The following is a 21719-nucleotide window of genomic DNA, read 5'->3' on the forward strand; positions in this document are numbered from 1 at the left end:
GGACTTTTTGATTTTTACTGGATGGTTGGTGATAATGACGTTTCGGGGCCAGCTGGAACTCTAGGGACTAGAACTTCCTCATCATGTTATCTTACCCCCAAATGCCCACAAGTTAGTGCCTTAACTGAATGGGGAGCCGTAAGTCAGAACTCGTCCCAAGGATGCAGTTGGTTATTAGAATCTCTTATATTCTATAAAAGAAAGAGAGCTTCAAGCTTCACTCCATACTGGCACTGATTTTTGCCATGTTTTCTAGGTCTAGACTGGGTTCACTGGTCCAGCATGAGGCCGGTCTAAAGGGCTAGGCAGACAGTCCAGTGTGCAGGAGGCCATTGGGAGAGCCGGGTTTGGAACATGGTAGTCCTTTGTCTGTGTATAGATTCACCTGGGTCTTGAGGCAGGCCAGCTGCCACACTACATTGCTTAGATGTCAGAAAATGTAAGAACCTCCCTAGGACTGCGACACCCCAACAACTAGAAAGAAAAGCTAACACGATTGCTATCCTTATGGTATTTATTACATGCTTTTATTTTGGCTTCCAGCTTAAAGAGCAAATTCTGGGTCAATGAACAAAGGTAAGAAACTATTTGGGGGGGGCGATTGAAATAGTTAATTTATAGATGTGACTGCTAGATCATTAAATTGGTTGCTGCTGGGGGAAAAGATAATATGATTTCACGTACTATGCAGCAGTCTCACTATATTTTTTTAGCATTAAACGAGTTAGGGCAGTGCTGGCTGAGCCTGGGCGATAAGAGGGAACCTAGGAAATTCAATTCAGTAGGTGGCACTCTTTCCTCAGGGTCAGTCTTACAGTGATGACCTGAGAAGCTTCCAAAACACAGTGTCATAGGAAGTCCTGCCTGTCAAGTGAAGCAGATGCCAAACACTGAGTCCGCCGGACATGGGGGTATATTGTAAATCTCTATCATCCCGGACTCTTGTTTTTTTAAAAAAAAAAGAAAAAATGGTGCATGAGTGGGGGTGGGGCATCGTTTCTCTCAAAGACTGCTTCTGGCTGAATAGTGGGCATTGGTTGGCTCTTGGGGGAAATGGGGAGGGTAGCTTGTGAAGTCCTGGGATGATGGTGGGGGTCCTGGAATGAAGTTCTGTCATCCCCTTGTTCTGCAGCTGTCCATCCTTCATGGTATGGCTAGGAACCTTTTGTCTGACAAGATGCTGGTGACATAGAAAAAGCTTAAAGAAAAAAGAATCATTATTATTTTATTTTTGGAGTTGACATTTATCTCAGGTAGATCTGGCCTGCCCAGATGGAGACATGTGACATTTATCTCAGGTAGATCTGGCCTGCCCAGATGAAGACATGTGACATTTATCTGAGGTAGATCTGGCCTTAGTACTCTGCTTAATGTTTACCTGAGACAAGCCTTATTAGAGGTAGTTTATTTAAGGCACCTGTTTCCTTTATTAGTTTAGCATTTAGGAAACGCAGGTGGTAAGTTACTGAGTATTGTCCTGGAACTTACTTTTTAGACTAGGCTGGTCTTGAACTCACAGAGATCCCCCTGCCTCTGCCTCTCAAGTGCTGGGATTAAAGACATGTTCCACCATGCCTGGAAAGACACTATTTTTATGATGAATTAGAATCTTAGATTGTAAGTGTAGATGTTCCCTGGCTTGTTCCATTTAAGTTTCATGGGAACTGACCCAGCTCCAGCATCCACCCTGTTCTTAGGGCATCCTGGAGGTTGTCTAAGCTACTCAGGTATTTTGGTGTATGTTTGGTTCAAAACACGCAAATCTGAAGATATCACAGCATCTGACTTCAGACTTCAGAGTCTATATACTGGTTCAAAGATATGTATATACATATACACACATGCGTGTAATGATTAATGAAAAAAGAGGCCATGGATTTGAGAAAAAGGAGGGCATATGGGAGGTTTTAGAGGGAGGAAAGGGAAGAAGAAAATAGTGTAATTATAGTATAATCTCAAAAATAAAAGAAATTAAAATATAGACACATAGGCCAATGGAGTCAAATAGAGGACTCACACATAAACCCACACAGTTGCAGCCATCTGGTCCTTGACAAAACGCTCCTCTCTGTAATACGTGGTGCTGGAGTAACTAGTCATCCACATGTAGACAGCTGAAACTAGATTCCCCTTCTTACTCTGTACAACATTGATTCAAAACAGATCAGAGATCTTAAGGGAAGTCCTGAAACTTTGTACCTACTAAAGGGAAACTACTTCAAGATATAAGCACAGGTGCAGGGCTGCTGCCAGCTCAGGAAATAAGAGCAGAGTGAAGGCTTCAGTAAACAAGGAAAGCAGTCACCAAAGGAAAGAGGGAGCCTCCAGAGTGGAAGAAAATCTTTACCAGCTATTCATTCAACCAGGGACTAATATCCACAATACATAAAGAACTCATAAAGTTAAATACCAAAAGAACAAATAAACTAATAAGTGAATAAACAAAGTCAACAGATCTTTCTTAAAAGAAATACAAGTGGCCAGTAACTACATGAAGGACACTCAACATCTTTAGCTACCAGGGAGACACAAATCAAAAGTACACTGAAATTCCATCTCTCCCCATCAGAATGACTGTCACAAGGGAGATAGATGACAGCAAGTGCCGTTGAGGATACAGAAGGGAAAGGAACCCTCTGCACTGTATGTGGGCATGTACCCTCAGCCAGTATGGAAATCAGTACTGAGGTTCCTCCAAAAACTGAAAGTCGAGCTATGCTCGGTCTGTACCACTCCTGGCATGTTTTCAAAGGAGTGCAAGTTAACACACCACAGAGATGGTGCACATCTACGTTTACTGCAGCATTGTTTACAACAGCCGAGCTAGGGCATCCCCCTAGAGGCCCATCAGAGGAAATGTGATGTGCGGGTTTATATGCGCCATCGAGAAGAATGAAGTCATCCTTCTCAGAAAAAGGCATGAAACCAGAGATCAAAATTAGCCAGATCTAGAAAGACAAATATATACTTTATCCCATATGTGGAATCTAGGGTGTGGATTTATTAGCTTTTAAATCTAGAGATAGAACTATTTGGAGAATAAAGGTTTGTAAAGTGGGACAGTGTTGCTCGATAGCCTGGATAATTCCCGCCCCCCCCCCGCCCCCCCCCCCCCCCGTATTCACACCCCCCTACAGAAGCTGAGGTTGCCCTGGTGGGCATGAGCGTCATGGCATTGACAGGGGTCTCTCTACTGCCTTGCAGATATGGAGGGATTTCCATCGGAGGGACGCTCCCCGCCATCCCCATCACTGGGGATGCACTTGTCGGTTTCTTAAGTGACCTTGGCCAGATGATGAATGTGAGCGGGGTAGGTAAACAGACTGGAGTCTGGGGTCGGATTTTTGACTTGTTTAAATATTAAGAGATAGAAATTATCCTACATACTACAGAAGGAGGGGATACAAGAAGAAACATTTGTTGTTGTTGTTGTTGTTGTTGTTGTTGTTGTTGTTGTTGTTCTATTCTAGGGTCCTGTCACCAGAGAGGCCTCTAAAGAAATGTTAGATTTCCTCAAACATCTTGAAACTAAAGACAACATTAAGGTAACTGACCTGAAGCTAAAAATTCCTGTGAGCTCATTATTTGATTGTTTTTACCTTGCTTAATTAAATTCCATTCCCCCTGCTGAAACCAGGGGAGGAATACTGGCCAAGTTCCTCCTCCTCCTCCTCCCCTCCCTCCTCCTCCTCCTCCTCTTCCTCCTCCTCCTCTGCTCACGGTCATTTTGTTGCTGGTCGCTTTTTGCTTTTTGTTTAAACAGCCCGTTAGTGTCCTCTCTCTGGAGCCTGGGTTGGATGGGTAGCTCAGCCCATCCAGTCAAGCCTCTCTGCCCTCTAGGTATGGTTTAACAACAAGGGCTGGCATGCCCTGGTCAGCTTCCTGAATGTGGCCCACAACGCCATCTTACGGGCCAGTCTGCCTAAGGACAGGGACCCTGAGGAGTATGGCATCACCGTCATCAGCCAGCCCCTGAACCTGACCAAGGAGCAGCTCTCGGAGATCACAGTGTGAGCTGCCACTACCCCAGGCTCTCAGCTTCCTTCCTCCCTTCTTCCCTCTCTGGAAACCAAAGGAAGGTTTTTTTTGTGTTTTGGGTTTTTTTTTTTTTTTTTTTAGTGTTGTGAGGTGCAGGGCTGGGTGGTAACTTTAACTGGGCTCATATGAACGCACCAGCTTCAAATGCTTCCTGTACCAAAGTGCTTAGCTGTTCTTGCCCCTCTCCGTTTATTTGGAAAGTAAACTAATACTTGACGCTGTTCCTTTAGGGCCCTCGATAACAAGTTCCTCCCGAATTACACCCCTAACCTCCCTGCCAGTACACAAAGAACCTGCCAAGACCTGGAAGGTTCAGGGAGGCTCCTTCATTTCCCTGGAAGAGTTGTAGATTCTGGGAATTTCCCGCAGATAGCCATGCTTTGGAGCTGTTTGCTTTCCTCAAGACTGGGCCCTCATGTCAGCCCCAGGCTGGAAGGACATTGATGGGTCTTGTATATGTGACACTCTTTGCTCTATTTGAGGCCTATAGACAGGAGGACTTAGGAGGTCTGGTTTTGTTTTTTAAGTTTTTCAAGACAGGGTTTCTCTGTGTAGCCCTGGCTCTTCTGGAATTTGCTCTGTAGACCAGGCTAGCCTCGAATTAATAGAGATCCACGTGCCTCTGCCTCCCAAGTGCTGGGATCAAAGGCATATACCACCACTGCCTGGCTAAGAGAAGCATTTTGTGAATGCAAACTTCTAGGGAAGCTAGCAGAACCTCCTAGCATTCAGTCAGGATTCAGTATCTACCTACTCCCAAGCCAAATGCCTTCTGCGTGGCCCCAGAGACCAATCTTATGTAACTAGGTTCACATCCCTTGAGTTTACATGTGACCATTTCCCATGACATGTGATTTCAGAGAACAGAAGTCTGTCTGTGCCTGCAGGAAACTCAAAAGTCTTTAGAAAAATTCAGAGCTAAAAATTTAGAGTTGCTACAAATGTTCATTTATGTATACCATAATAAATAAGTAGAAGTAAAATAAGAGGAAAGGTTGTCTAGAATGTTCTCATGAATCAAAAAAGGCAACCTACAAAAATATCCACTTAACCTCGATGAAGACAATTCTGTGAGGTGATGAGCTTCAAGCGAGGGGTGGGGGTGGATAAGAGCTGCCCAGAGCTTTCTCTGTGCCTTCCCTGGGTTTCTGACGTCCCCTGCCTCCGGTCCTGCTGCAGGTTGACCACCTCGGTGGATGTTGTCCTCGCCATCTGCGTGATTTTCGCCATGTCCTTCGTTCCAGCCAGCTTTGTCCTTTACTTGATTCAGGAGAGGGTAACAAAAGCCAAGCATTTGCAGTTTATCAGCGGTGTGAGCCCCGCCACCTACTGGCTGACCAACTTCCTCTGGGATATTGTGAGTGCCAGGCCGTCCCTCGCCTCCAGGGGCCCAGGGTGGGACTGCTGTATGTCTGGGCAGGAGGGCTGAAGGGGCGATGGTCTCATGACTGCTAGCCCTTGACATCTTCTTAAAAAGGCAGTTGGGAACAAACCCTCGGGAAGACCACAGAACACAGTTAATAGCCACTGAGTAGGGATGCTCTGTGTCCATCACCAAGAGGGCTCTGATCCGCCCCAGGATCTCTCTATGCCAGAGATGAGGCTGATCTTTCTGTCGGTAGCATGGGTCTGAGCAGGTAATACCAAAAGGACTCTTCATCCATCATCTTCTCCTTAAGTCCTGTCTCAACCTCCCAAAAGAGGAAGGTAGAACTTCCTTATGATAGGGTCACCATATAAATATAGGCTAACCATCAACTCTGAATCTCAGGACAAACAATGAACAACTCATAGCATAAATATTTAGTATATCCCGCTTCAATTATTGCACGGTATATATTTATACTAAAAGTTATTGGCTGCCTATCAGAAATTCAAATTTAATTGGGCATTCTATATTTTAATTTGCCAAATCTGGGGACACTGCCCAGAACCTTATTTTACTTCTTCAAAGTAGCTAGGGGCTAGTGAGAGGGCTCAGCAGGTAAAGGTGCTTGCCACAGAAGCCTGGTGACCTGAGTTCAATCCCCGGAACCCATGTAAAGGTAGAAAGAGAGAAATGACCCTGGAAAAATGTTCTCTGCCTTCACCATATACGTGGTTAAGGCATGGGCACCCAAACATGTTCTGCACACATACTCACACAATGATTATTTTAAGTGACCAGATCCCCACTGTATTAGATCAGCTACCATGTTAGGGATAATTAAGAAAAAACAAACAAACATCAGATCAACAGCAAACAGCAATCAATGTTGGTGGTGGCAGAGAGACATTAGAATGTTGTATATGTAATTACAGGCCACAGAATCAAAAGGAACCGTTGTTAACTGAGTCTAGTTATAATGTGACACCAACTTGTCTTTTCTTGGCATCTTGAATAATGAGATCCGTTGAGTCTTTTTGCTTGTTTTTGAAACAGGATCTCACTATGTAGCTCTGGCTGGCTTGGAACTGGATGTATAGACCAGGTTGGCCTCAAACTCACAGAAATCCACCTGCTTCTGCCACCCAAGTTCTGGGATTAAAGATGTGTATCACCACACTTGGCCTAGGAGATCTTTGTTTTATCTCAACAAGGACAAAATGAGGCTTCTCTCATGAGGATAAAACGTACCGGCTCATGGACACCAGCACGAATGACCTGTGGCTTTTACTAATGATGCTGAATATAAAGTTCTTGGTGACATGGTTCCTTTGAGCTCACTCAACTTACTATGTAGTTATCACTTAACAATACAAAACTGGAAAACTTCACTAGCAACTGAATTATTTCCTTTCTCATCTGCCTGCATAAAACTCCCAGGTGCAAGGGCAGCTCAGGATCTACGAGCTTCTCTTGGTATTGTGATTTTAGCAGGAAAGGAGTTGGGCTCGCCTACCTTAAAAAGCTAACTATTAAAACTGTTGACTTTCTATCTTACTATTTTTTAATTTCTAATTTTTTTTATTTTTATATTTTGATTGTTTGTTTGTTTTTTGAGACAGGGTTTCTCTGTGTAACAGTCCTGGCTGTCCTGGAATTCACTCCGTAGACCAGGTTGGCCTCCAATTCACAGAGATCTGCCTGGCTCTGCCTCCCAAGTACTAGGATTAAAGACATGTGCCACCAACTGCCCAGCTAAAATAAGTCTAGGATCTTTTTTTTTTTAATGTATTTTTTATTTTGTGTGTGTTAGGTATGTGAGTGTCTGCCTGTGTGATACATGCACCAAATGCATGCTTGGTGCTCAGAAGAGAGCATCAGATCCCCTGAAACTGGAGTTACCATCAGTTGATAGCTGCTATATAGGTGTTGGGAATCCAACCTGAGTCCTCTGCAAGAGCAGCAAATGTTCTTCACAGTTGAGCTATTTCTCTGGGCCCTGTTTTACTGTTTTAAAGATGAGGTATACAGTTAACACTTGGGACTGGCCTATGTGTATACTTTTGGCTGCAAAGAGAGGTCTTGGAGCCTGTAGAAAGGCATGGCCACAAGGAAGGGATGGGCATCTCAGGTAGAGGTGTCACTGGCAAAGTAGATAACAGCTCATTCTTTCAAGGACCAGAAGATGTTAGCATTGGCAGGCTTCCTGACACGCTAGAGATTTGTAGCTCACTGGCAGTCTGAGCTCTGTGGTCAAGAATTAAAATACTCATTAGTCAGTGGCAAGAAGACAGCGAATGCCACTGTTGAAGTGACAACGAACTGTTTATATCATACACACAGCACACCTGTGACACTGTGAACTCCTGTCCTTCATGTGTCTTGTTTTTCTTTTAAATGCGGAAGCAGTGTTGGACCCATGGCCTGGCAAGCACATCTTTGAGTTAGCTGAAAGTGTCTTTCTTTCTTTTTAAGAATGAAACAAGTCATTGACTCTTTGTTCTAATGCTTCTCGTTGGCAGCTCCACAACTCCCGTAATTCTGTCTAGATCTCTCTGTCCCTGAGGTGTCGTCTTGTGGCCCCCAACTTAGTCCTTTTCCACCATTTTCATCCCCTGTAGGGCTTGGAAGACACAGTCTTAGAGCCTCTGCTGAAGTGGCAGGGCATGACGTCATTTCTCTGATGTCCTCTGAAGATTTGGGTGATGGATCCAACCCCAGCATTATCCCAGGTGTACTGGGGCCGCTCGGAGGAAGCGGCTCTTGTGGAGAAGAGCTGTTCTCTATTTCTCACCACAGAGAACGAGCTCTTTATGTTTGGCCACTTTGGCTGTGTCCTTCCATGCAGGAACCTTCAGCTTCCAGACTTTCTGAGGAATGCTGCCAGAGCTCTGACACACTCCTGCTGGTTGACGTCTTTTACACAAATTCCAGGCATCCTGAAGTCTCTGGGCTGCTAGCCAGGGGAAAGTGGATGAAACATGGTGTGTGTGTGTGTGTGTGTGTGTGTGTGTGTGTGTGTGTGTGTGTGTGTGTACGTATATGTCCCCTCTGTCTCTCTTACACACACACACACACACACACACACACACACACACACACACACACACATCTCTAGTGTGTACCTCTACAAAGAAGGACACACCTTCACACCAATGCCTTGCACTAGGACATCCTATCTCTTTTTATCTCCTTCAACCTAAAACAGTTCCTGAGTCACCCCTTAACACACCATTGGAAGATTACAGGGTAGTTATTTGGCAGGGTGTCATTCAGTTTGGGGTGACCTGAGGTCCTCATGACCAGACTGAGGTCATGAGTCCTTGGCAGCAGTGTTGGGGTGCAGAGGCTGGGCTTTCATTGCATCCTATCAGTTTGGATCTCATTTCAGCTTGTCCCCGTTTTGAGGGTGTTCACTTTGTCACTTAAGGTGCTTGCCCAGTGTCTCCACCCAAAGAATTATTCTTTACCCCTTTATTATTGACGAGAACCTTAAGAGGCACTTTGAAGATATGGGAATATATGGTTTGTTAGCCAGTTTTCCACTTGTTCATTTATTTATTTATGTCTATATGCAGTCATGGCTCTTATTAACCAGTGGATTACAATCCAATACTACTATTATTCAGTTTAATATAGAGACAATCAACAATGTGGCCAGTAGGAACTCCTCCAAGCTGCCTTCTATGTCTGATTGACTTGTATCCATCTTCCTGGAGTACCTCACTACCCCTGACTGCAAGAGACCCCAGGCTCAGCCTGTACCACCCCTGAAACAGATATTTCCCCCACGGGATCCTGGCTCATTTCAGTGGAAGGAGCCTTCATAAACCAAGGTCTGGGCACCAGACTTCTTCATTGCCGCCAAGAGAGCATTGATGGCAAAGCTTCTAAGGAGATAGACCCAGAGAAGACGTTTACATCCATACACAGGTTTACACCGTGTATGCTGTGTATGCTCTGTGATGCTCACCTTTAACTCAAGTCTACTACTGAAGAGTTCATGCTAGTCTTCTGACTTTCCAAGCTCATGACTCTCTTCTCCGAGTAAGAAACTGGCTCTACCACCCTCAGTCATTTACCTAATCGAGCGATATATATACACTTGTAGTGGGTGCTCCATCTCTGCTCTGGTTGCCTCTGTAGGAATACCCTCTTCCTCTCCCTGCTCCGGCTGCTACATGGAGGAGGTAGGTCCTCCTTATTCTACCCTGGTGCTGATGTTCCATGTGGCTCAGTCCCCTATACAGACATTTTCCTCTCCCAGGGTATTATGGGTCAGAGTCTGGAATGGGTGCTCTCAGGTTCTTGGCTCCTGTTTAAGAATGGAACAAAAGCCTATGCAGGGGATGGAGAGAGGGCTCAGTAGTTAAGAGGGCTTGCTGCTCTTGCAGGGGTCCTAGGTTCAGTTCCTAGCACCCACATGTAACAACCGCTGACTCCAGTTCCAGAGGATCTGATGACCTCTTCTGGTTTGTTAGCAAACCGCATGCACATAGTGCACAGACATACATTCAGGTAAAACATTCATTCATATATAATGATATGTGTATATATATATATATATATATATATATATATATATATATATATATATATATCAGATCTTTAAAAAACAGTCCTACACAGAGTGCAAAGACATTTTATTTAAAGTAAGCAATAGAACGGATTAGATACACTGTCAAGATTGGCAGAAGGCCAAACAAGTGAGGCAATCAAGGGCCCCAGTTATTTTGGGGGTTCAAAAGGAGGTGAGCTTGCTTGGTGGAGTACAGAAGTTTCTGTTTTGATAGAGTAGGATTGTGTAAATCTTTGCTTAATGCGCATGCCCAGTTATACATAGGCAGAAGACAGTAAATAGGGGGTTTCTCCTAAAAGTTTACTTGGGTGTACAGTTTTGCCTTATTGTACCTGTACCTCTGCCCTGTCTAGGCTGGATAGGTCCATTACCTGTAATTCCAGGACTGTGTTCCAGGAAGTCTGGAATCTAAATGAGGCATATCGAGGGATTGCTAGGAGGGGTGACTTATTTCCATTGTCTAAAACAGGCGTGCATGCGTCTTGATTTAGGCAGGAGACCTAAGCTGCTAACAAGTTTGTGGGTGTATTGTTTGGAGATGGGTGTGTGTATAGCCCAAGCCAAGTGGAGCCCCAGGCTGCTAAGCTATTCCCTATGCTTGTCTGTCTCAACAGGGCCTCTGGCACCCATTCCAGTGCCCTCCTCAGTCTTCCCAGGTTTCACCCTGGTAGAGACCGAATCTTACCATACTGCCTATCTTTCCAAGCCTGACCTAATGTCTTTAAAACCTCATTGTTTAGAAGAGTTACGCCCAATCTGTGAGTTTCCCGAAGCCAAGGACTATATTTTAAGTTTGTCTAAATTCTGGAGACGTGTATGGAAAGGATAACCATCAGGGCTTTATGACCAGTTAGTGAGAGAGCAAGAGATCACATAGACGTTCATATCCATCCTTTGCAAAGATACAGACTGATGGCCTTTAAACAGGGGTAGAAACGAGATTGCAAGTGAACTATGAACAGCTTAACCTGTATCTTAACTCTGTATCTATTAACCAAAAACTGTTTAGACAAGTGGATTCAATCCACGACCACAGGAGCTGGGGGAGCCTGGTCCCCAGGTCATAGAGTTTCAGTGACACACTGTCTCCTCTCTTCAAGACGAATTACGCTGTGAGTGCGGGGCTGGTGGTGGGCATCTTCATTGGATTTCAAAAGAAAGCCTACACGTCTGCAGACAACCTTCCTGCTCTCACAGCTCTGCTCATGCTGTATGGGTAAGCCACCTGGGCCAGGGGAGGAGATATTATCTTCTGACAGCGAACTTCGGTCCTCTTGTAGTGGGAGCACATGCAAGCCTAGTTTCCAGCCCCAGAAGCTTCGGTGGAGCTAATCAGAAATCTGTCTGGCTGACTCCGGCCATGTAATTCTGAGTCCTACCTAGTCCATTCAGGGAAAGAGATAGTCTGAATCTTCTTCACTTCCAACTGTGGCCTTGACCAAAGTCTGGGACTCGGTCCCTCTCCACTTCCTCCCCAGCTCTGATTTCTATTCCCTCTGTGGGCAAGCTGCCCAGTGTGGTGTCTCTCTCTGCACTTGCCAAGAATTGTCTGCCTACTGTAGAAGATTGCAGGCCATAACACTACCCCATATCAGGCTAGAAGATGACATAGAGAGCAAATCCAATTGAATTACAGAGCACAGGGCACAGCTTTGTATCCCTGGACGATCACTTGCTATAGGTTTAACTGCTGACAGATAATCCATTTAACTGGACCTAAAGCTCCTCGTCTATAAAAAAGACGATGCTTAGCTCTTCCTTATGTAGAGGGGAGAGTCTTACCAGAACAGTGGCCTCCATTCATCCCAGAACAATGGCCTCCATTCATCTCTCTTGAAAATGGACTCAGAAGCCAGCTTGACTGTGAACTATGAAATGAGCTGTGAGGATGAGTTCTTGGGACCTTCAGTTCTGCTTTACCTGGAGTAGAGAGCATTACCGTGGGTGGCCTCTGAGCTTTATGGTTCATAAAGTTCACACATAGCTCCTGCCTCATTTGCTCCTCATAAAAGTCATGAGACGGTCAGGGCAAGCATCATCGTCTCCCTTTGAAGACGAGGCACAAAAAACAATGGAGTCTTTCCTTTCTCTCCCTGGAACCCCAGCCAGTTCAAATATGTCACCCGGTATAAAGAGGTCTAGTGGACAGGATGGGTCTTGGAACTCTCTCCCTCTGAGCCGTGTCTTCTCACACAGATGGGCAATCATCCCCATGATGTACCCGGCATCCTTCCTGTTTGATGTCCCCAGCACAGCCTATGTGGCTTTGGCCTGCGCTAACCTGTTCATCGGCGTCAACAGCAGCGCCATCACCTTCGTCCTGGAATTGTTTGAGAATAACCGGGTGAGCAGAGCTTTCCTGGCTCCTTGGTTTAATTAGTAGGATGTTAGAGCAGATGCACCGGTCTCCAGAGCCATGGCAAACACTGTGCATGCAGATTTATGTGCACAGATGAGCAGGGCCGCCTCCCCTCCCCTCCCCTCCCATCCCCTCCCCTCCCCTCCCCTCCCCTCTCCTCCCCTCCTCCAGCACTACCCCCTTCTCTTGCCTCTTGATTTATGCGCTCTGAGAGCCATGGTTCTGTGCGCCTCTTCTTTAAGCTATATATATTCACTCATGATTCTAACTTTTTAGATTAAAGCTAGAAAGTTTCCCCAGGAGGATTTAGATTGCATGTGCATGCGCGCGCGCGCACACACACACACACACACACACACACACAACAAACATACTAGCATATACTGTCTGTCCTGCTCCCAAAGAAATCCTGAGGACAGGATTAGGAAGTCCTGGCGCTGAATGACTCTGTTTTACAACCTAGGAGCCCACTTGCCCTATCTATACCCCCTGACTTCCCCCAGTCCAAAAGGGAGTGCCAGACAGAACCCTTAAAAAAGAGGAGAGTAGGTGATTACAGAGCTGTCTTTATCCCTCACTCCTTGTGGCTACTGTCCTGCTCTGGCTGTGCCGTGCTCTGGCTGTGCCGTGCCCTGGCTGTGCCATCCTCTGGCTGTGCCGTGCTCTGCCTGTGCCGTGCTCTGCCTGTGCCAAGCTCTGGCTGTGCCGTGCTCTGCCTGTGCCGTGCTCTGCCTGTGCCATGCCCTGGCTGTGCCGTGCTCTGCCTGTGCCGTGCTCTGCCTGTGCCATGCCCTGCCTGTGCCGTGCCCTGCCTGTGCCAAGCTCTGGCTGTGCCGTGCCCTGCCTGTGCCGTGCCATGCCTGTGCCAAGCTCTGCCTGTGCCGTGCCCTGGCTGTGCCGTGCCCTGCCTGTGCCGTGCCCTGCCTGTGCCAAGCCCTGGCTGTGCCATCCTCTGCCTGTGCTGTGCTCTGCCTGTGCCGTCCTCTGGCTGTCCTCCCAACAATCCAGCTCCCGGGTGTGGTGGTGGCCCGTGTCCTCAGGTGTCTCCTTAGCCTGTCCTTTTCTCACTAGTTCCTCACAGGTCAGAGGGTGGCCACACATCTGCACTGAGTGCTGCCCGAGGCCAGAGGCCCAGCCTTGCTCTGTGAAGGCACTGGAGCCCACCTGCTCACAAGGGGACAGGTAGTTTCAGCCTCCGCTCTCAACAGCTTCGCTTCTCTTTCTCAGACGCTGCTCAGGTTCAACGCCATGCTGAGGAAGTTGCTCATTGTCTTTCCCCACTTCTGCCTGGGCAGAGGCCTCATCGACCTGGCACTGAGCCAGGCTGTGACAGACGTCTATGCCCAGTTTGGTGGGTAGCATCCTAGGTCTGTGGGTCACAGCCATGGAGCCATCCAGGCTGAGAAAGCTACATGGTTCTGATGTCAGACCTGCAGCCTAGAGGCTGGGAGGTCACCTAAATGCTGGGCAGGCATAATGCTGCCACTTGGAAGGGATTAGGGTGCCTCTGTTTCTGTGGCTGGGGAGCCACAGGTGGGGCCAAGGACAAGATTTTACCCTCCTACACTCTGACCTGGGAAGCCAAGAGGAACTTGATTTGGGGTCTCCTTTAGGCTCTGGCCTGGGTATCTGGGTCATAGTCGGGTCCTCATGAGTGAGCCTGGGAGCCCTAATGCAGACTTTATTCCCACTAATGAACTCTTGCTTCCATCCCCAGGTGAGGAGTACTCTTCCAACCCATTCCAGTGGGACCTGATTGGGAAGAATCTGGTTGCTATGGCAATAGAAGGGGTGGTATACTTCCTTCTGACACTCCTCATCCAACACCACTTTTTCCTTACCCGCTGGTATGTCTTACTGCGCCCCAAGGTGTCATGTGGTAGCGAGTGTTTCCAACCCTGGGCTTCACATCAGCATGGTTCTCAGAAACTCCATTCTGATTTTTTTCTTCATTCTTAAAGCCTACTTGTTCTACATACTACAGGAAAAAGAGTTAAAATGGGCCTGTTAGAATTTGAGACAAGTCTTAGCTTCAAACTTTTAGAACTATAATGGTTTCATTTCAGTTACTAATATTTAACCTTCTTGTATCATTACCACATCCCTGTCTTAAACTGGATGCTAGCACCGTAAATAAGGATCGCTGTGGAATATCCAAGATATGAGGAAGCAGGGTTTTGATCTATGAGGAATGAGACAAAACGAACTCCCTTGCTAGTTAGAACATGGAGTGCAGGAGTTCCTTTGGGACCTTGTGATGGGTGAGGGCAGCCAGGGACCTAGGGAGAAGAGAAAGAAAGCAATCCAGCCTCCATGCCTATCTCCAAGCGAGATGTTTGCCAACCCTAGAATTTCCAGAACATCTCAAAGGTCAGCTCAGCCAGCTCATGCTCCTGATCCTCCATTCTTCTTCCCCAAGCTCTTCTCCAGCCCTGCCTGCCTCATGCTGACAACCCCTTCAGAGGGCCACACACCCAGGGCCCTGCGTCGCAATCGCCCAGGCCCTCCCTAAGAACTTTTATGACAATTTTCTTGTTGTTGTTTCTTAACCTTTCCTTCTCTCAGGGTGAGTTTGATAACGTGTAAATAAAAGGGTCCCCAGGCTGGGTACTTATAAATGACCTACTTCCCTAATGACGGGTTGAGAGGGCTGAGAAAGAAAATAAATTAAAACACGTGGAATAAACAGTGGTGCTTCTAGTTACGGGCCAGACTGTGGGAACCTATGGGTGGGCTTCCCAGCCTTTTGCAGACCCCTCAAAAGTGTTGTCCAGAAGGTTTAAAAGAGAAGAGGGGAAGAGAGTTGATTACCAAAACTAAGTCATTTAAACTATGATGCTGCCACAATGAAGTGAGCGCTAGAGGATCAGAGAGGCCCGGTTTCCAGACACTCAACGCCTACACCCATGCTGATGATTAACAAGCACAGGGAGTGGAAGGGAGGAAGAAAGGAAGGATGCTCTCGGTAGAGGACAAGGCCTGCACAAAAGTACAGTAGCCCCGGAGAGTAAGTGTAAAAAAAAAAATGGGATGAAGGAACTCCCAGGGAGCCATGGAACAGGAAGGTGAAGGGGGTACAGGATGGGTACAGAGGGGAAGACAGTGTTGGATCATGAAATGCTCGTCATCTTGATGACTTGGGACTCAAGAGCAACATGAAGTCCCTGGGGTCCTTTAACCAGGGAGTGACATGATCTTACCACAGCTGAGAGGTGAGAGAGGAGTTCACGTTGACATGCAAGAGACAACGGTGACCAGGATGGGGATGGAGGCACTGGGCAGTGATAGAGAAAATCAGAAGAAAGTCCTTCAGACAAGAGTTAGTGATAGACCAGATGTGGTCAGTGAGGGAGGAGGGAAAGGCTGAAGCCCTAGGTCAGGCATGTCTAACTTACAGCCTACTGGCTGCACACATCCAAGGAGAGCTATGAGTATAGCATGACGCCCTTGGAGAGGACAATGCCATATCAGTGTCAGAAGGCTGGACACTGGGCACATAGGTGGTCAGAAGGATTTCCAGAGGAGGAAGATTCTCTTGGCAGGGCAGGAGGAAGAGAACACGCTGAGGCCAGCAGGGGGAATGGCCTGCATGAGGTAGTGACCAGGACAGGTGCCAATGGTTGGTGGAGAAGTGAGCGCATTAAGAATGTGCAGCTGGCGAAGGCTTGTGGGACACGGAAGCTTGGAGGATTAGACTTGGAATTTAGCGCTTACAAAGAACCTAGAAAGATTTGGAAGCATGTGTTCATAAGATGACAAGGCTATCTTGACATTGGGTCGGTAGGGAAGGCTGCAGGAAGAAGGAAGGGCTGGTAGACGATAGCTCGCCGACATTGCGCTCACCACAGAGGAAAGCTTTTAATAATGCAACACGAGCTTCCAGCAGGCATCATTCAGAGTGCATCTTCACACATCCCTGAGATGGCCTTCTTCCTTCCCCTTCACATGCTTGAAGAAGGCAAGGCCCAGAGAGGTCTGGCGGCAAGCACAAGGTCGTGCAGGAGGCAGGGCTGCCATGCAGGGCTGATTTGAGCAGAAGCACGTGACCTCTCTGCCCAGTGTCCCTCCTGTCGGGAGCCATTTTGACAGTAGACTTAGAGGAAAGAAGTCCAGGGAAGTAAGTGTGCGGGATGGGATGACAGTTAGGTGAAGCGGACAGTGTGACGGTTACTACGTGCCCAGCCCAACCTTGTCCACATTCCTTCCTCTAGGGTCGCCGAGCCCGCTCGAGAGCCCATTTTTGATGAAGACGATGATGTGGCTGAAGAAAGACAAAGAATTACTAGTGGGGGAAATAAAACTGACATCCTAAGGTTAAATGAGCTAACCAAGGTGAGGGGCACAAGTGGGAAATATCATCTTGGAGGTATGAGCTGACCCACACATGGCATGGGACCATCCTGTTGGCCTGTACAACAAGCATGCCATCTCTGTAATTGTCACTTGCCGTCCGGGAGCACCTGTTTCCCATGGTACTGTCCCTGCTGTTCGTCTTGGGTACTGCAGGGCCTCCAGAAGAGCTTCTCCAACTGAGTGTCAGCATCTGCCCTCTGTTCTGTGTGTGGTGGTGTGGTCCGCCCTCCACACCTCTCCTGTCGTGGCTCCTCTCCTGTTGCCATGCTAATGTGTGACCTCCTAGCGTTGGTGGCTTTCTCCCAAAACACTCTTTGCTGCCTTCTGCTCTTGGTCCACTGTCCCCTCTACCCCTGACTTGGTCTTCAGCCCGGTTTCTTTGCATCTTCCAGGTTTACTCCGGCTCTTCCAGTCCAGCCGTAGACAGGTTATGTGTCGGAGTCCGTCCTGGAGAGGTGGGTACCATACAGACTAACGTGGAATAGCTCCTGAGAAAAATCAGCCCTTAACCATGAATCTTCTCCCTCCAAGCAGAGCTGGACGGCAGGAATCTAATGAAAGCCAAACTTTCTAGGAGATACAGGGAAAAAGAAAACAGAATAAATTTACTATTTTTATTTTTCCCAATATAGCTAAAATATTTCAATGTGTAATTACTATAAAACATTACTGAGATATTTTTAACTTTTCTTTGTTGTTCTTGTTCTAAGTCTTCAAAGCCAGTGTGTCACACACTTCGCACCCATGTCAGTTAGAATTAGGTGTGTTTTCTGTTGGTAGCCACACATGACCAATAATCTCAGTGATGGCAGCCCAGGTATAAATCGATGCTTCCAGCTCTTGCACTGGCCTGGGGTCTGGCAGTGGAGCCCTCCTTGGTCACCAGGGTAACACCTGTCTTCTGTTTTCTCCTAGTGCTTTGGGCTCCTGGGAGTGAACGGTGCAGGCAAAACCACCACATTCAAGATGCTCACTGGGGACACCACAGTGACATCAGGCGATGCTACCGTAGCAGGCAAGAGGTGAGTGCTCTGTCCTGCCTGCGGTAGGGCGTCCCCCATGGTCCATGTTTCTCAGTCACATGCCAGAGACCCAGAAAGATCTATGCAGAGAGGGAGACCTCCCACAGAATGTGATTAAGAAATGCACAAGACAGAGGCACACTGGGAAACCAAACTACACTGTAATGGCTCAAAGAGTGTTCTTAGCATGGATTTCTAGAAAGTTCTGGGAAACACTAAGTTGGTGCTTCTTTCATCTCTGTGGTCTATAAACTCCTTTCAGCAACCGATGAGCCCTGCATCATCTGCCTCTCTAAGAATATTCCATAGCCTCTCATTATCTCCCTCCTGACAGTTTACAAAGCTTCGAGGAATTTATTGAGCCCTGGAGTATACCCATGATCCCTCTGCAGCCTCTGGATCCCAGGTTAAGAACTCCCAGGATGATACATCCTTTCTCTAGGTTGAGTGTCAGAATGGAGGTCCTCATTCAAGGGACCTCGGGAGGACTTGATCAGATTTGGCAATCCTTTCTCTCATCAGACTAAGGAAAGTTGAGAGAGAGAAAGCTGGCTGTATCCTTGGCTTTTGGAGAGTCACTGTGGCCTCTGGAATAATGTGAGTTTAAACAGACTTGTCCTCTAGGAGGCAGGGCAGGGAAGACGATGAATGGCCTTATTGCTGGCTGCTCCTGAACAGCAATGCTCTCACACAGTGAGGGTGCTCAAGAGGGTGCTCATGCAGTGAGGGTGCTCACGCAGCGAGGGTGCTCACACAGTGAGGTGCTCATGCAGTGAGGGTGCTCACGCAGTGAGGGTGCTCACAGCCCTCTCTTCCGGTTTGTAAGTGGGGACAGACACTGCTGACAGCTCTCTGGCACCTGATGACGAAGACCCCCTTCCTTTACCAAAAAGCCCTGCTCAACACAGCCCAGTGGGCAGCCAGAGTCCTGAGCACATCTCTGGGACTCAGATAAGATGAATCCGGAGTCCCAGCCCTCCATGGCCATGCCTGGTGGATCTGAAGCCAACAGATTACAAAGATAGGGCCAGGTCATGGCTGAGTGTATGTCATCTGCCACCCAGCTGTCGGCCACCGAGCGAGCGACTCCATGGTGATAACAGCAGGAGTTGTGGAGAGAGGGTTCAGTGAGGGATGCAATAGGAAGTTTTTAAGTGACACCAGTTTTAGTACAGGTGAGACACAGCCTGATATCCTAAGGTAAAACTGAGCTACAAGTATGGTGGTATTTTATTTGTACTGAAATGTGATTTTAATTGTATGTTAACAAATAAAGTTGCCTAGGGGTCAAAGCTATTAGAGCCATAGCAAGAGCATGTCGGTGGTGGTGCACGCCTTTAATCCCAGCACTTGGTAGGCAGAGCTAGGTAGATCTCTGTGTGTTCAAGGATAGAGCCAGCATTGGATACACATGCCTTTAATCTCAATACCATAGAAGACCTGGAAGTCTCTACAGACAGGCAGTGATGAGGCAGTCATGTGTTTGGGTTTACAACCAATGAGAAGGCAGAACAGAAAGACTATATAAAGACAACCACACAGGAAGTAGGCCTCTTTCGGAGAGGTAGGACCACCGCAGGAAGAAGGGTAAGGTTTTAGCTCTGAGCTCTGACCTCTTGACTTTCTCTTTTACATTGGTTCTGTGTTTCTTATTTAATAAGATTGTTGGTTACATCTACATGCAAGTTAGAGAGAAAGCCAAGGTTTAAAGACTGCGGCTCTCAGGTGGGATAACTCCTGTGCATCTGGCAAGGTTGCTTCCTTGTTTCCCTGGGTGGTTTCAACTGACCTACCTATACCTTGAGTGACTTTTGTCACAGTGAGGAATTGCAGTGGACTCTCTCCATCCCATCCTGTTCTAGCCATCCTTTATTAATAAGCCCTAAGCTATGAGGAGTTAGACGAAGGTGATTAGACAAAATGATTTATGTACACTTTTGTTGTTGTTGTTGTTGAAGTCAGTACATTTCTAGTGGGGAATCTAATGGATTCATCAGATGGGGAAGATAGAAGCCTGTTCTGCTGGTAGCTATCTGATTGTCTCCCTCTCTCTGTCTGCCAATAAATACAGAGGTAGAAGTGGACTTCCACTGGGAGATATCCACCTTTCTCAAGCTACTCCCTGAATGTCTGGAAGGGATTAGGATCCATTGATGATCCATTGATCATCTCTCTCTCTTTTTTTTTAATGGCCCCCAAAGGGAGTGGCACTGTGTTTTTTTTAAAATAGTTTATTTAAGTTTTTATTTTGTGTGCATTGGTGTGAGGGTGCCAGATTCCTTGGAACTGGAGTTACAGACAGTTGTAAGAGCTGCCATGTGGTTGCTGGGAATTGAACCCGGGTCCTCTGGAAGAGCAGCCAGAGCTCTTAACCACTGAGACACCTCTCCAGCCCAATCATCTCTTAAATCTTTGTTTTTAAGCCCTCACGCCAGGTGATCCAACCCAATCATTCGAGTGGCAATTCATCTTAGATGTGGACACTCGGAAGGATCCGACTAGTTTTAAAGCTCAGCACTCCTGAAGTTCATGCTTCCAACTGTAGGATCCCCACTTTGATTTCCAAATTCTGTGTGCATTTCTAGAATGGAGGTCATGCCCCAGTGGCGGAAACCTCTCTGGCCCCTGCTCTCCTGTCACCCCCTTAATGAAGGAAAACTCACTAATTGCTCTGTCTTCTTGCAGCATTTTAACCAATATTTCTGACGTCCATCAAAACATGGGCTACTGTCCTCAGTTTGATGCAATTGATGACCTACTCACAGGCCGAGAACACCTTTACCTCTATGCCAGGCTGAGGGGCGTGCCAGCAGAGGACATCGAGAAGGTGAACATCAGTTTGTTGTGACCACATGGGAGATTGGCAAACTCCATGCCTACTTTAGGAAGCACTATCATTTAGAGACAGGAAACTGGGCATGCTATCCATCCATTCCAGCAAATAGTCATGTTCACCATTTGCCAACTACTGACTTAGAAGCTGGATAGAACAGTGAACAAAACAGGCACACACATAGCAAGTCCCTGCCCTGGAGTCTATCTGATAGTGCATGCATCTGTCTTTTAACCCAGCAATCAAATTCTTGAAATTCACCCTGGAGACACACATGTCAAAGTATAAAATGCATAAGCACAAAGTTATTCATTACACCTGCAATTGCAAAATACTGGATACCACCTAAATATGTAGGTGTAGTTGGCTGGATACATGTGATACACGTGATAGTCTTATGCAGCTATAGAGAAGATCTCTGTGGTCTATTATAGACTTATTGCCAATGTTATTTCTAATATTACTGTATGAGAAGAGGCAAGGTGTGAAGGTGAACATGTGGGATGCTACTTTTATGTAAGAAAGTAGGAAAATAAAGAAGCAGACGTGTGGCTGCTTAGTTTTACAAATAGGACATAAGAGGTAAACCAGACAACAAAGAGTGTGGAAATAAGAGGACAGTGGCGTGAGAGCGAGCTGGAGGGAATGATGCTTCTCTGCAGTTATCCTTTTGTTTGGCTTTGACTCAGGCAGGTGTCCATGCTCCACAGATTCAAAAGTAAGACGGAATCAGTAAGAGCAAGACGGGGGGTGGGGGGGTGGGGGTGGGGGGGGGTGGTGGTGGTGGTGAATGTGAGAACAGGAAGAAAGCCTAGCATTGAAGGTAATTGGAACAAACCAGTCTATTTTAAAGAATCATGCAGACAGTGGGTATTTATTCTTAGTCATGGGCAAGGCAGAAGGGACAAAGCCCTTCAGTTTCTGATCTTTTGATAGGTACATTTGCTTTTTATAGTGTGTGGACAAAGCAATTCTGCAGAACTGTAGGTGTGTGGTAGACTTGAGTAAATGAACAAATGTGTTGATGTTTTGGGGAGCTACTTTCCTTATTATAGAAGAAGCGGCATGTCATTTTAGGAAAAGGGAAGGCAAGAAGGAACTCAGAGGAGTAGACTGGGACTGGAGATATCCCTGTGTACTCTTGACATGTTTATGTGTATGTAGGTGTG

The 21719-nt window shown here is 46.8% G+C and overlaps 1 protein-coding gene and 1 pseudogene across 1 annotated transcript in view; one reads left to right on the forward strand and one right to left on the reverse strand.

Annotated features, from left to right (window-relative positions):
- Nucleotides 1-21719, forward strand: part of Abca4 (ATP binding cassette subfamily A member 4) — a 138676-nt gene that overhangs the window by 104248 nt on the left and 12709 nt on the right. The window contains exons 32-44 of the mRNA XM_076574899.1: nt 544-576; nt 3205-3310; nt 3471-3545; nt 3841-4010; nt 5218-5395; nt 11084-11199; nt 12180-12327; nt 13570-13693; nt 14060-14189; nt 16554-16674; nt 17088-17150; nt 17611-17717; nt 20403-20544. Coding sequence (XP_076431014.1) covers nt 544-576; nt 3205-3310; nt 3471-3545; nt 3841-4010; nt 5218-5395; nt 11084-11199; nt 12180-12327; nt 13570-13693; nt 14060-14189; nt 16554-16674; nt 17088-17150; nt 17611-17717; nt 20403-20544 — 1513 coding nt within the window. The remainder of the gene's footprint in view (nt 1-543; nt 577-3204; nt 3311-3470; nt 3546-3840; nt 4011-5217; nt 5396-11083; nt 11200-12179; nt 12328-13569; nt 13694-14059; nt 14190-16553; nt 16675-17087; nt 17151-17610; nt 17718-20402; nt 20545-21719) is intronic.
- On the reverse strand, nt 7907-8342 carry LOC102927306 (small ribosomal subunit protein eS19 pseudogene; annotated as a pseudogene).

Source organism: Peromyscus maniculatus, chromosome 6, assembly GCF_049852395.1.
Source record: "Peromyscus maniculatus bairdii isolate BWxNUB_F1_BW_parent chromosome 6, HU_Pman_BW_mat_3.1, whole genome shotgun sequence".
Lineage (NCBI taxonomy): Eukaryota > Metazoa > Chordata > Mammalia > Rodentia > Cricetidae > Peromyscus > Peromyscus maniculatus.